We start from the raw sequence: 13119 nt of genomic DNA on the forward strand, positions 1-13119 counted from the left end.
GATTACCATTTACTCTGATGTGCCTTATTTAGATTGCCCCCAAATGAACTCACATCTTTTGATGGTTTCCTGAGGATATCACCCACACCACCTCCATTTCTGAGACCATGGTTCAGGACTGTGACTATGCACATGAGGAGTGTGTCACAGGCACGCTCTGTATTATCTTCCTCCTCTTCTGCAACACAAGCAAAAGTACATTCAGCTGGGATGACAGGGGAGCACACCAGCCATTTCTGCATAACCATTACAGGTCTGGATTCTTTATATTTTTAATAGCTGAGAAACTACTACATAGAGAATATTTGGCTTTTCTTGTTCTTTTTAAATATATGAAGTAAAATATTGGACTAACTTCCAAAATACAACAGGTACAACAGCTTTGTTTGGTCCCCCAAGTTTTCTACAATTCCTTCCTGTGCTATGCTATTACTGTACTTACTTAAGTGAGTAAGTAATAATATAGTCCAGAAGAACCTATCCAGTACAGAAGAACTTATATTTTCATACCATTAAACTGCTGGGGTGAACACTGCCAACAAAACAATTGTAACTAGGACATTAGAACACCTTACTGCTTTTTTCCCCTCACTTGAGACACAGACTAATTTTATTTTAGGTGTACCATCAAAGTTCTAGGTAAAATACACAAACTTGCTGCTCACTCCCCTTATTATCTTTATTATATCAAGGTATTTCAATCCCTCATACCTTCCTTCACATCAGGCACAGTTACATGAGAAGTGCAGCTAATTTTGTCACTACTGCATGACTCCACAAAAGTGTCCATATTTGCTTTCATCCCCAAGGGGTTAGTAGCTAGAAGGACAAAAGAAAAAAGAATTAGTGCCTAACACCACGCCCAAGAAACTGAGTTCATGTGACTGAAGCCATGCCAAAAAGTTATCCAAGTAACTTATCTTTAACTTGTTATTTTAAGTGGCTTTCTATCCAATGTCATTCACTACTATCTATGCTACTCCTCTGATGGCAATCAAGAATGAGATCCATTTGGTCCTACTTGAACAAAAGTGCCTTAGAATGTCCTTTTATATTATATTATAACTTGCATTTGGGAGCACAGTTCCAAACACAAAATACTTGTTTGTGATATCAGTAAATAAGCCAGGATCCAATGGTGAACTGCTACTGTATTCTGCTACTTCTGCCAGAAATGGCTACCTCCCTGTGAGCTCCTTGAACCCTAAAATCCACTCAAGCGAGCTGCGAAACCCTCTGGAGCAAGATTTTGGTACCACGGAGTCATGCAGCAGATGGGGAAGAAAGCCCTGATTCCATTGGCACTGGATAAGGAAGCACACTACTGAACGCAAAATTACACATTGGAACTTGGCTACAGTTTGGATCATTAGCTTGAAAAATATTCAGCAAGTAGATACGTATACAGCAAGTAGAGAGCTAATGTGGTATAGTGGTTTGAGCACTGGATTACAACTCTAAAGACCGGGGTTACAATCCTCATTTGGCTATGGAAACCCAGTGCATGATCTTGTGCATGTTGCACTCTCTCAGCCTCAGAGGAAGGCAAAGCAAATCCTCTCTGAACAAATCTTGAATAAAAACCCCCAAAAAGATAGGTTCACCTTAGAGCCATCATAAGATGGAGTCAATTTGAAGGCACACAACAACAAGAAACAGCAAGTAAGAGACTTTTGCTGCCAAACGCTGCTATTTGTTCATAAAAAGCCACTGCCAAGCTGTTAACAGGGGCAGATTACAGAGACCATACAACTCCCCTGTTGAAACAGCTTCATTGGCTGCCAGTTTGTTTCCAGGCACAGTTCAAGGTACTGGTTATAACCTACAAAGCCCTCCACAGCTCAGGTCCACACTATTTGGCAGACCGTTTCTCCTGGTATGAACCTGCCCGGACTCTGAGAATCTCTGGAAAAGCCCTTCTCTCCATCCCAACACCTTCACAAACACGGTTGGTGGGGACACGAGAGAGGGCCTTCTCGGTGGCTGCCCCTAGACTCTGGAACTCCTTGGCCAGGGAGATAAGAATGGCTCCCTCCTTGATGGCTTTCCGGCAGGTGAAGACCTACCTGTTCAAACAGGCATTTAAGGAATTACTGTAAGGACTGGCTGGAATGTTGGACTAGTTTAATCATTCTTTTTAATGTATGTCATTTATTTATTTATTTATTTTTAAATGTTTTTAATTGTACTTTTTGTTTGTTTGTTTGTTTGTTTGTTGTTTTAATGCTGTGAAGCTGCTCTGAGTCCCAGTCCTGGGAAAAGAGCTGGATGGATATGTGTGTGTGTGTGTGTGTGTCACTCATAAAATACAATGCACATACTCATCTAAAATGCAATCAAAATACTATTGTCATAGGCAACTGATCCCTAGTAAAAGATGCAAGCTTACTAAATGTCAAAAAGGAAGCATCTCATGTTGCATCTCCTTAAAGTGTAGCCAAGGCCTTCAAACTGACAACCTTAAGAACATGAACAAGTGAATGACCAATTCTTAATTCTTGGTCAAAAGTACAGTAAAATCCATTGCTAAAGCAATGCAGTAGGAAAACATTCAGCTTCTCAAGAATACTAGAATAGTTGCATGAACCCAACTTGATTCTCTTTCACTGTTACATTTTTTTTCAATGAACATCCCTTCTATGAGTCTGATCTTCTAGAATCTAGCCCAATCCAAAATCTGGTTTAAATTAAAACAATAGAATTTCACAAATTAGCTTAAAGATTTCAATAGAATAAAATGTTATACCATTGCAGTATCAAAACAGAACATAATCATTCTTATTTGATTTTAGAAGCTGAGGAGTGTCAAACCTGTATAGTAGCTGGATAGGAAACCATAAGGGAGTTCTCCAAATAGGATCTCCAAACAGAGCTGGATAAAAATCCTGCTTGAATATCTGCCAGTCAGAATTGAAAATACTAAGCTAGATGTCCAATACTCTAACTCCATATAATGCAGCATCCTAAATGCATTACAGTATTTATGATGGGGTGTTAAATACACCTCATCGAGTTCTGTGGGATGTTCAAATAAACACACATACAACAGCCTGCATTTCAAACGTAATTCTGCCTAAAAAGTATTTGAAATGGGTTATGGAAATCTGTTAGACAGTGTTCTTTCCTGCTCACTGGCATTTCAGAATAGAGGCAATAAATACAAAGAATGAAACTGAAATCTGACAGAGGAGGACAAAGACCTTTAGATTTGATATTGGGCAGTGGATCTACTTCCATGATGAAGTCATCTTTCAGAAAGAGGAAGCCTACAATGGAGAAGAGGTAGACCAGGATAAGGGCCAGAAGAGCTGTCAACAGTATTGAGCGTCCATTCCGTGTCACACTTTTGATAACATTAAATAAGGTCTCTTCCCTGTAGATCAAATCAAACAGCTGAAACAGAAAGAGAAAGAAAGTTGCTTTTATACAATCAGTAAAAGGAGAACAGACATTTTCTGACAACCCTTAATTCAATTATGTTTTATCCCAGAAGAGAAGAATAATTGATTAGAATTCATTTGCTAAGGATAAGCACTCCCACTTTAGTGATGGATAAACTAAATAAATATGGATTCTCCTTTCCACAAAATAATGGAAAAGTAATTTGAACTCTGGCTATTCCCAGCATTTTGCTTCAGAGGTCCGCTTTTGAAATTTTCTACATCATGGATTTATTTCTCTTTATCATGCTACTCTTACTTGTCAGGTTAGAAAAACTAATAATTACAATGAATTAGAGCTAAGGGGACCAGATAGGCAACATATTATGATTGCAATAGCAGACCAATAATAACAAGGAAAAAGCATATTATTGCTTTTAATTAATAAACCAAAACTTATCCTGTACAAATGAGATTACTTTACCAAGATGCTGTAGAAAAGTTCATGGACAAAGAGCCCCAGGACACTTGTCAAGATATAGGCGACGTGATAAAGAAATTCCACATCCATAATCATGGCCTTATATCCTCGGATGAACGTTCCACGGTTGCCAACAAAGCTCACCACAAATACAATCTTATTTGTGAGCTGTAGACAATGACAAAGCAGAAAGAGTAGGGAGCAAGAATTACTTTCCAGAAAGAGTGTGTGCTTTTTGTAACTGATTTTATAGCCAATAACAATTTGTAGTATGTAACTTGCTTTCCATTAATATTACTATAAATTCAGAGACAGAGCTGTGTTAGTCATAATATAAATTGCCAATAGACTTGTACAGACAAAGAAATCAGATCTAGGAATAGGCCCAGTGTGGAGCTGTTTTTTGTTATTGTTGTGTATGAAAGGGCAAATTCTACATTAGAGACCCCAACCAAAGATATAGTAAGTGTGGCTTCAGGTTAATGAAGTAGCTTACGTTAAGAGCTCCTAGTATGTTCAGAGTGAGGCCAATACCCAGGTGATAGATGGATCGCAGGATCAGTGCCACTAGGAGTGGTCTGACCCCATAGCGCCGGGTAAACAGAGCCATGATGGAGAAACAGATTAAAAACCAGGAAAGGAGAGGGATCAGCGGGGAATCCAATAATCCTGGAAGACAGAAAGATACACTAACTGACATCTATTAAACATATAAAAACACTGACATATTTTTCAAATCAATGCAACTATATGAATATAATGTCACTTTTTACTAGAAACTGGTTTACCAATGACATGCTGATGCTGCAGAAGAGTTATTTCCAGAGAAATTTCATTTTTAGTGTTCATCCAAAAATAAATGTTTAGTGATTTTCAAATGGTAGCATATTAAAGCTGGAGAAATACCAATAAATTGGCAGCAAAGGCCTAGTTAGCAAAGTTCACTGATGCTTCACAACACTCCAGATACAAATTTCTTTGAAAGAGTGTCCCTGCAAAATAATCATTGAAGGCTAGCCACGATTGAGCAAATGCCAAAGTGAGTGTGATGGAGTGCGTACCCATTGAGGATGCTTCAACGTAAGGATAGAAAAAAGCAATGATGATGTTTATGAAGACAGCCAGATTGAAGGAGATACTTCCCCAGAGTGTCATTCTGCGAGAAAACCAGTACATCAGTGGATTGCCTATGGGAAGAAAGAGAGAGAGAGAAAGCTGAGAAAATCTCATCTGTTTCTAAGAAGTAGAACAGACACATATTTCCCCCACTCTTGAGATCTAGCAATCTCAGTGCAATTATTCACAGGGCCAAGGATCAATATTCTTGTTTCTGTAACCTAGTTGCAAATTCTATAGGTTGTCATAAACTGGGACACTATTTCCAAGAGACACAATCTATTCTGGCTTCATCAAACTTCAGTGTACCACAGCACATACAACTGGGCTGGAGTTATGCCCTCCTTTTCTCCTTCCTGCCTCCATCATCCATGGAAAACCCATGCTACATTCGGTTCTCTAACACATAATTCTTAAAGGGACATATAACCAGCTACGTCAACACAAAAACCACAAAAACTGATTATGTTACACTGCTACTGCTAGATAGGGAAGAATGATCAGAACTGCCAGAAAATATTAAATAAATGTAATTTACATTTATGAAGTTAGCACTGATTTACTTAATCTACTTTAGCTGAGATTAGGGATGTGCTTCTTCTTATTCATTCCCACAAATCAGAACAAATAATTTAGAAAGCAATTCCCCAAACGTTCTCAGGAAACAACACTGGCATTTGTATTCACACCTTCTCCAAGAAAGCATGTTCAAACTAGATCTGAGGTGTTGTCCCCAGTGATTTTAATCCTAACCAAACAAGAATTCTGGGGTCCTCAAATGTGAAGTGAACATTATGAACCCACAAAGCTCATATTTGTATGCCAAGAAATACAATTGTGTCTGTGGTGATAGCACTAGCATGTGCCTTTAGGTTCCCCACCGACATACGGCAACCCCATAAATTTCATAGGGTTTTCTTAGACAAGGAATACTGAGAAGTGTTCCTTGCATTTTACCTGGCAGTTCCTTCCTCTGAAATATAACCCATAGAACTTGGTGGTCTCCTATCCAATTACTAACTAAGGCTAACCCTGCTTAGTTTCCAAAATCAAATGGGGATCTGGTGACTTTTGAGTATTTAGGCCAGTGTAAGGATAGGAGAATGGAAATGACTGAGCAGGACTCCAACTCATAGCTGCAAGCTTCATGAAAGAGAAGATGCTAGAGGGGAGCTGAAGTAGTCCTGAGATTGGAGGCAGATGAGGAAAAGGCACCCCAGTAGTCTATTGCCAGGGGGAAGCAGTGGAAATAAAGTCAAAAAGGTCAAAAAGGTCAAAATAAAAGAAATAATTCCTCCTTTCCTCTGCCTTCCTCACAAGGGCACGTGACTCTACCTCCACTGAAGGACAGAAGTGTGGAGTAGGATGCCTATTTGCCAAGTAAAATGCAATTCAGCATTCTGAATAATTTCTGCATGAACAGCCCCCATCCCCATGTCCTAAGATTACTGCGTAGTTTCTTCTGCCATTCCATCTCATTGTGGAGGAAAGATGACTGCTCAAAGAAGTCGCTGACTTTGCTGCCCTGTTCATCTTGCTCTGTAGTGGTAAACAGCCGATATTTTGTCTCTTTGGTCAGGAACTCGCAGATGTTGGGCACAGGGAAGATTATCTGCTCCATGCTTCGGTCCAGGCGCACAATCTGAGGGAAAGGAGTAATTGAGATGTCCTCGGATTATTCTTAACAGTAGTTTTTATTACTTCTATGGTTGGATGTAACCTATGGTCTTAGCCTATACCTATCCTAATGATTCATGAACTATAACAGTAGTATGAGTTGATGGCTGACATTTTGTTGGTTGTTCCAATTAGAGTAGATTTATTCAATCAGTTGTTCAATGGTGAGGCAACATGTAGGAAAATCCCACTAATTCAATGGGTCTACTTAATTCTGTTGTTAGTCCTGCTTAAAGTAGACCCACTGAATCAGTGGGATTGTGAAACATCAAGTAACCCCCCCAAGTCTGAATTATCCACAAAGATGTCATTAGCCCAGAGAAATTTCGAACAACCCTTAGAGAAAGACATAGTACATACATACTTTATTGCTTTTGACCAATGGCCATTGCAAAATCAAGGTAATAATACAATACACATAAAATTTCCGTAAAAACAATATACGACAAATTGTATCAGATAGCAAAAGTTTAACATTAACAACTGCGGACAACTTAGATAACATGAATATGTTAAAATTTACAGTTGGGCCCTTTTAGATCAAGTTATCCCCATAGATAACTTGGGAACAGCAATCTCTGCTATGTATTTCTTCCCAGTCTTTTTAGCAGCAAGAGTAAACAACACTATGTGCCAGGTCACATATTTATCTGTGTCCATAAGGAGGTAAAGTACTTTTTCTTGAGACTTTGAAAAGATTTTATTATTGATTAAGGGTAAAATAAAACGGTCCCTAGGATCTTTATACAAAGGGCAACAGGTTAAATAATGTATCAAATCCTCTGAATACGGGCAGCCAACAATATATCTCCATTCATTTTTCGGAACCTTTTTAAGCCTTCCATCTCTTTCAGCTGAATCAAACATGTTAAGCCTCAGTTCTGTGAAGGCTCTACGCAACTGGGCAAAAGTAAGATTGTCAAAATAATCCAGATGATCACAAAATTGTCTGAGGCTATAATATAAAAAGAAAGACAATACTATCCCCTTCAGTGAATAAAAATCCTGCAGTTCAGTGGCACCAAGCAAAACATTAATCTGAGCTAGCTGTAGCTTTGCTTGCACCTTTATTTCCCCAAATGCCTCTGAAGCAAAGCAGCACTTGGAGTAATAAAAGTTTTGTAGGTTCTCATGGCAGTCAGCTCACGGATGCTTTGTTAAGCAGTTTACCTAAAATTTGATTAAGAGAGAATCTTAGTGTTGAGGATGCCAGGGCAATTACCACATCTTATGGATAGGCTGTCAGTTAAAAATAGTCAACAATGAAAATACATGAACCACTCATTTAAGAGGAATCCAACTGATTACTGACTTTAGTGTTCACACTCTAATTTTTCTAGGTTTATTTGAGCAATCTGTGCTAAAGTTCTACACTGAAGTCCTGCTGGGCTACATGATGTTCTACAATTGTGTGTATATTGTTGTTTTTATATGCTATGTGATATGCTATGTAAATATGGGTAAAAGTATTACATAGATTAAGGAACATGATCTGTTGGGTAGAGGGTTAGAGGATGTGGAATTCTGGAGATGAATGATGATCGGCTGGGAGCATTAAAGGCATTTGAAAAGCTGGTATTTGACAATTGGATGAATGAGTTTGGGTAGTGAGGTCAAGGCAATTAGGACAGTTAAAACTAGTTAAAAACTTGTTCACATCTTGGCTACACAGTGCTAATGCTAGTGAATATAGTGCTACTGGTGATATAAATTCGGATACATCTGTGTCTGTTGTGGCAAGCAGCATTGTGAATTCCAAGAGAATTGGCATAATGATTAATACACAATTTAGATAATCATAAAGGAAGATCAGGCTGATAGATGTGATAAATTTTATTATGTATAGTATATAAAGCAGAAAAAAGTGAATCCCACCTCTATCTGGGATGTGTGCTTCTCATAATATGCCAATGGATCTTCCTCTTCCTCCTGGACAGGAGTTGATGATTTCAGCATCTGTGTCAATTGTTTGTTGTGCAAAATGAGCTGCATGGAAAGGAAAGGAAATGAAATACATCTTAATATAACTTTAATTTTGAGAACACTCTTCAATGAACATCAGCAACACATATCCTTGTATTTATTAGTTTTCACAAAGTTTGGGGGAAAATGAAGCAAATATAGTGGTGTCAAGATGGTCCGCTCAGAGAAAGCTGTCCAATTCACTAAAAAAGGCTACAGCCAATGAGCACTTATTATTATTATTATTATTAAGCTTTATTTATATAGTGCTGTAAATTTACACAGCACTGTACATAAAATCATTTAATTAGACGGTTCCCTGCCTTCATGCTTACAATCTAAGAAGACACGACACAAAAGGAGAAGGGAATGGTTGAGTGGAAGAGGATAAGTTCCAGCATTCTTCTCTCCCTCTGAGGCCTGGACCAAGGCAGATGGACAGATGGAGAGCTCTGTATCTTAGGGATAGGCCTGATGGCATTGGCCCACCCTCTCTCCCCCTCGGAGGCCAAGATGGAGTCAGATGCCTTGTAGGGAGGGTTCAGTTCCTTTAGTGAGGCCGGATGGGAAGGGCTACCTTTCTCTCCCTCTCAGAGGCAAGGATGGAGTCAGATGCCATGTGGGGAGGGTTCTAATCTGCAAATTATGAACCAGTGCCCATAAATCCCCACAAAAACAGGAATCACAGATGATCACAGTCTTGGACTAAGTTATCTGAGCCAACTGACTGCCAAACAGTCAGTTTTGCTGTCTCTGAAGGTAAGAACAACTTGTTTCAACTACAGGACAATCTCACCTGTATCCCTATATTAAGTGTGTCTAGAGACCATTATGCCCATATGAAAGTTTGCACAAGTGTGTACAATCATCCAGCAAATTCTGTGTTCAGATTTTCAAGTTTCTTTTCTGTTGTTATAAATTATTTTGCAATACTATTTCCCCACTCAGGAGTCACTGCAGTATAAGGATTCTGCCTTCAGCCATGCGTTCATTAAGTTTTTATGTATTACAATAATAAAATATTGTACAGTGCATGAGACACTATGGCAATGTGTACAACAGCAATTCATTGGAGAGCTCATTGGTCTAGGCATGTCACAGTAGCCCACATATAGGAAAAAGTCTTAAATGAAGAAGGCGAGGCCAAGATCATGTTTTACCCATCCCACTCAGGAGTATCACCAGATGTTCTTCTCTGAAAGCAAAGCTGCTACTACTCTGAAGAGCTGGCAATGTAAATAAAAGCCAACTGAAGGAATCTGATCATCATGACCTAGACCAGAACTTCTTAACCTGTGATTTGTAAGGTAAGATTAAGAACCACTGACCTAGACTATCATTTGCCTTACCTTAAATCTCACTATTCTTGGTGGTTATGACTAATTCATTTAAAATCCCTTCTCTACTCGCTACAATCCTTGGGCTTAATCCAGACGTTTTAAATTTACATAGAAGGAATATTTTCATCTGGTGTATTTTGTTCCATCATAGTGCAATGGTAGTAGGAAAAGTCATACCTACGACTTTCTTTTTCAGTGGAAATTCTTAGTGAATGTACATACCATAGAAGAGATTCCCTCCTCATCTTCCTCCTGAATCCGTTTTACAGGTTTCAAGAGATGCTGAAGCTGCTTGTTATGCCGAGAGAGCTGAAAATGTGAGGAGATGGAGAGAAAAAATTGTTAAGCAAGAGAGAAAGAGCCTGTTGACTGCTTAGAAACATTTGTGGAGGTGCCAAAAGTTGATTGCACTGAAGTCTAATTTCAAGCAGCTCCAGTCATAAAAAAATTGTTTGCTTTTTCCTCACTACCTGATGGTGCACACAACTTGTGTAAATATAAAGTAGTGCAACTCATGGACAAGGACTGGTTGAAAGCAGTTATGGTCATGGGCGTTGTGCTGATTGTCCTTTAGTCATTAATCTGGAGAAAGTTTTCCACTGGGTTCTGAAAATAGATTTATAAAATATTGAAGACTAGTTGGGGATTGTAAGGGCCTCACACTGCTTCTTTCTGAACTTTACTGTACTGTTCCAAGTGGAACACTTCCTCATCCCATTAACAAAATGTATATATTCTATAATTGATTGATTGATTGATTTAATGTATAGCCTGCCTTTCTCCCAAGGTGGCAATCAGATACAGCATATGTACCTCACTGGGAGGAGGGGTGCTAGATAGTATAGTTTGGCAATGTATTGACTTGTATCCCCACCTTTCCCCCCAAATGGGACTTTATGTGACTTACATGATTAAATAAATGAGTAAAACCAGGAGGTAGATATATGCATTAAAATGTTTAAAATATCATTCAACTATAGAATTAGAAAAAGCATTAAAACATACTAGTAGAATTCAAAGATATAGCCCTGTTAGTCTGTCGAGCCCTGTAAGTAATGCATCCACTAAATGCATCTGAGGAAATACACTGGAGTCTATGAAAGCTCATGCTGCCAACTTCTTTCTTTCATTTAGTCTCAAAGGAGCTACAAGCTCTCTCTATAGACTAACTCTACAGACTAGCACGACTGAATTTTTGAATTCTACCACTATGGAAAGCACCAAATTTAGCCAAATGGAGTGGAAATCCATGAATTTCTTCAAGAAACTTGCCCAGGTGCAGACAGACATCTTCTTTCTCAACAAATGCAAGCAACATGATGTCATTCCTAAAGATATATGTCTGTCCCTGGTTTCCAGTCCACTAAATGCATCTGAGGAAGTAAACTGTAGTTACAAAAACTCATGCTGCCAACTTCTTTCTTTTAGTTAGTCTCAAAGGTGCTACAAGATCTCTCTACGTTAAAACATATACATATAAAAACGTAAGATAAAAATAGTTTAATACACTTGACCCTCCACATTTGCTAGGGTTAGGGGACACAGGCCCCCCGTGAATGTGGAAAAACTGCAAATAACAAAAACACCTGAGAGAACACCTCTCTAGGAATCTCTAGGTCCTCCAGTGCAACTCTGTGGCCAACATCTGCCAGACACTGACCATAGAATTGCGCTAGAGGAGCTACATATACGTAGTGGAGTGTTCTCTCTAAGAATCTCTAGGTCCTTCAGTGCAACCTCTGTTTAAAGTTGACCACAGAGTTGCACTGGAGAATCTATATATTCCTAGAGAGAACATATTAATAAAATCCATGAATAATCAAATCCGCAAAAGTCAAAGCCACAAATGTGGAGGGGTTAGTGTATAACATCTTAATCTAAAACAGGTAGTTCCCAAAATCCTGCTAAATAAAAAAGGTTTTACTTGCTAGTGAAACAATAGCAAAAAGACAGCCAGTCTAGTCCCTCAATGGAGGGCGTTCTAGAGTATGGGAGCTGTCACCAAGAAGATGCTCTCATGCATTGCCACCAAACATCAATGTAAGGATGGCACAAGAGTTCTACTATGGCTGTTACCCCAACAAGAAATATATTATATGATCTGCTGTCCCTCCTTCTGTGTAACATCAAAATATGCCTAAATTAGTTGTACTGTTACTGTTTCTTTAAAATGATTAGCTAGAACTACAGGGAAAAGTTAGAACATCTTTAAGATTCCTTATGGAAGCATAAAATTGTTTAGATAAATTGGGCACTATATGACCTTCCTCTGGATTTTTGTGTATATTTTAGGCACATTTGGCCTTGAAGAGAGAACATGATCACAAATCCATATTTCTTTCAGGGACGTAGCCAGGATTTTAGGAAGGGGGGGGGGTCCAGACTAAGTGCCACCATTATAATGGGGCTTGGGTGTGGCAGGGCAGCAGCACACACCATTCATTTTTCTAATGGAAGGGGGGGTCCAGCTATGTCCCTGAACAATGTAATGCTTATGTCAAAGTTATTATTATACAGCGTGTCCGCGCCATACGCGGGCGTGCCATACGCAGCCTTGAGTATATGCGCTCAAGCCGTGGGGCATACGTGAAACGGAAGGGGCGGCGCGTCCCATTCAATTGAATGGGTGTGCATGCCTGTTGCGCCCTGCGCGCTCCCGCACCGCCGCGCATGAGACCCATTGTTTCCAATGGGACTCGAGCATAGGCAGAATTCGCCTTACGCGGCGGGATCCGGAATGGATCCCCCACGTAAGGCAAGGACGGACTACAGTGGTACCCCGGGTTACGAAATTAATTCGTTCCGCGGTTAATTTCGTAACCCGAAATACCTTCGTAAGCCGAATTCCCATAGGCGCTAATGGAAAAATAGCTCTCTGCTGCCCTCCGGTGGCGGAAAATAGCGCCGCGGTTTTTTCGTAACCCGAAGAAACCTTCGTAAGCCGAAGCAATAAATCCCTATGGGATTTTTTCGTATCCCGAAAAATTCGTAACCCGGCGCATTCGTATCCCGGGGTACCACTGTATATATTAAAACGTAAAACTAACTTAGCCTCTCATTGACCAGTTGACAAACCAGTATATTTTATTACACTATAGATTTACAATTTCTTGTAATTGTGAATATAGTAATAAAAGACTTCAAAAGATTAAAATATAATTCT

The 13119-nt window shown here is 39.3% G+C and overlaps 1 protein-coding gene across 5 annotated transcripts in view; it reads right to left on the reverse strand.

The window, feature by feature from the left end:
• The window catches only part of ITPR3 (inositol 1,4,5-trisphosphate receptor type 3), a 161484-nt gene that overhangs the window by 16924 nt on the left and 131441 nt on the right, over positions 1-13119 (reverse strand). For 3 of the 5 annotated variants that reach the window (XM_042462366.1, XM_042462363.1, XM_042462365.1), the window contains 9 exons: positions 10179-10265; positions 8530-8640; positions 6427-6619; positions 4923-5048; positions 4358-4530; positions 3865-4029; positions 3201-3393; positions 712-819; positions 54-178 (listed from right to left, as the gene is read on the reverse strand). In XM_042462366.1, the coding sequence (XP_042318300.1) occupies positions 54-178; positions 712-819; positions 3201-3393; positions 3865-4029; positions 4358-4530; positions 4923-5048; positions 6427-6619; positions 8530-8640; positions 10179-10265 (1281 nt within the window). Of the gene's footprint in view, positions 1-53; positions 179-711; positions 820-3200; positions 3394-3864; positions 4030-4357; positions 4531-4922; positions 5049-6312; positions 6620-8529; positions 8641-10178; positions 10266-13119 lie in introns of those variants that run through there. The other 2 variants (XM_042462364.1, XM_042462367.1) reach the window with 2 other exon arrangements.

Source organism: Sceloporus undulatus, chromosome 4 (genome assembly GCF_019175285.1).
Source record: "Sceloporus undulatus isolate JIND9_A2432 ecotype Alabama chromosome 4, SceUnd_v1.1, whole genome shotgun sequence".
Classification (NCBI taxonomy): Eukaryota; Metazoa; Chordata; class Lepidosauria; order Squamata; family Phrynosomatidae; genus Sceloporus; species Sceloporus undulatus.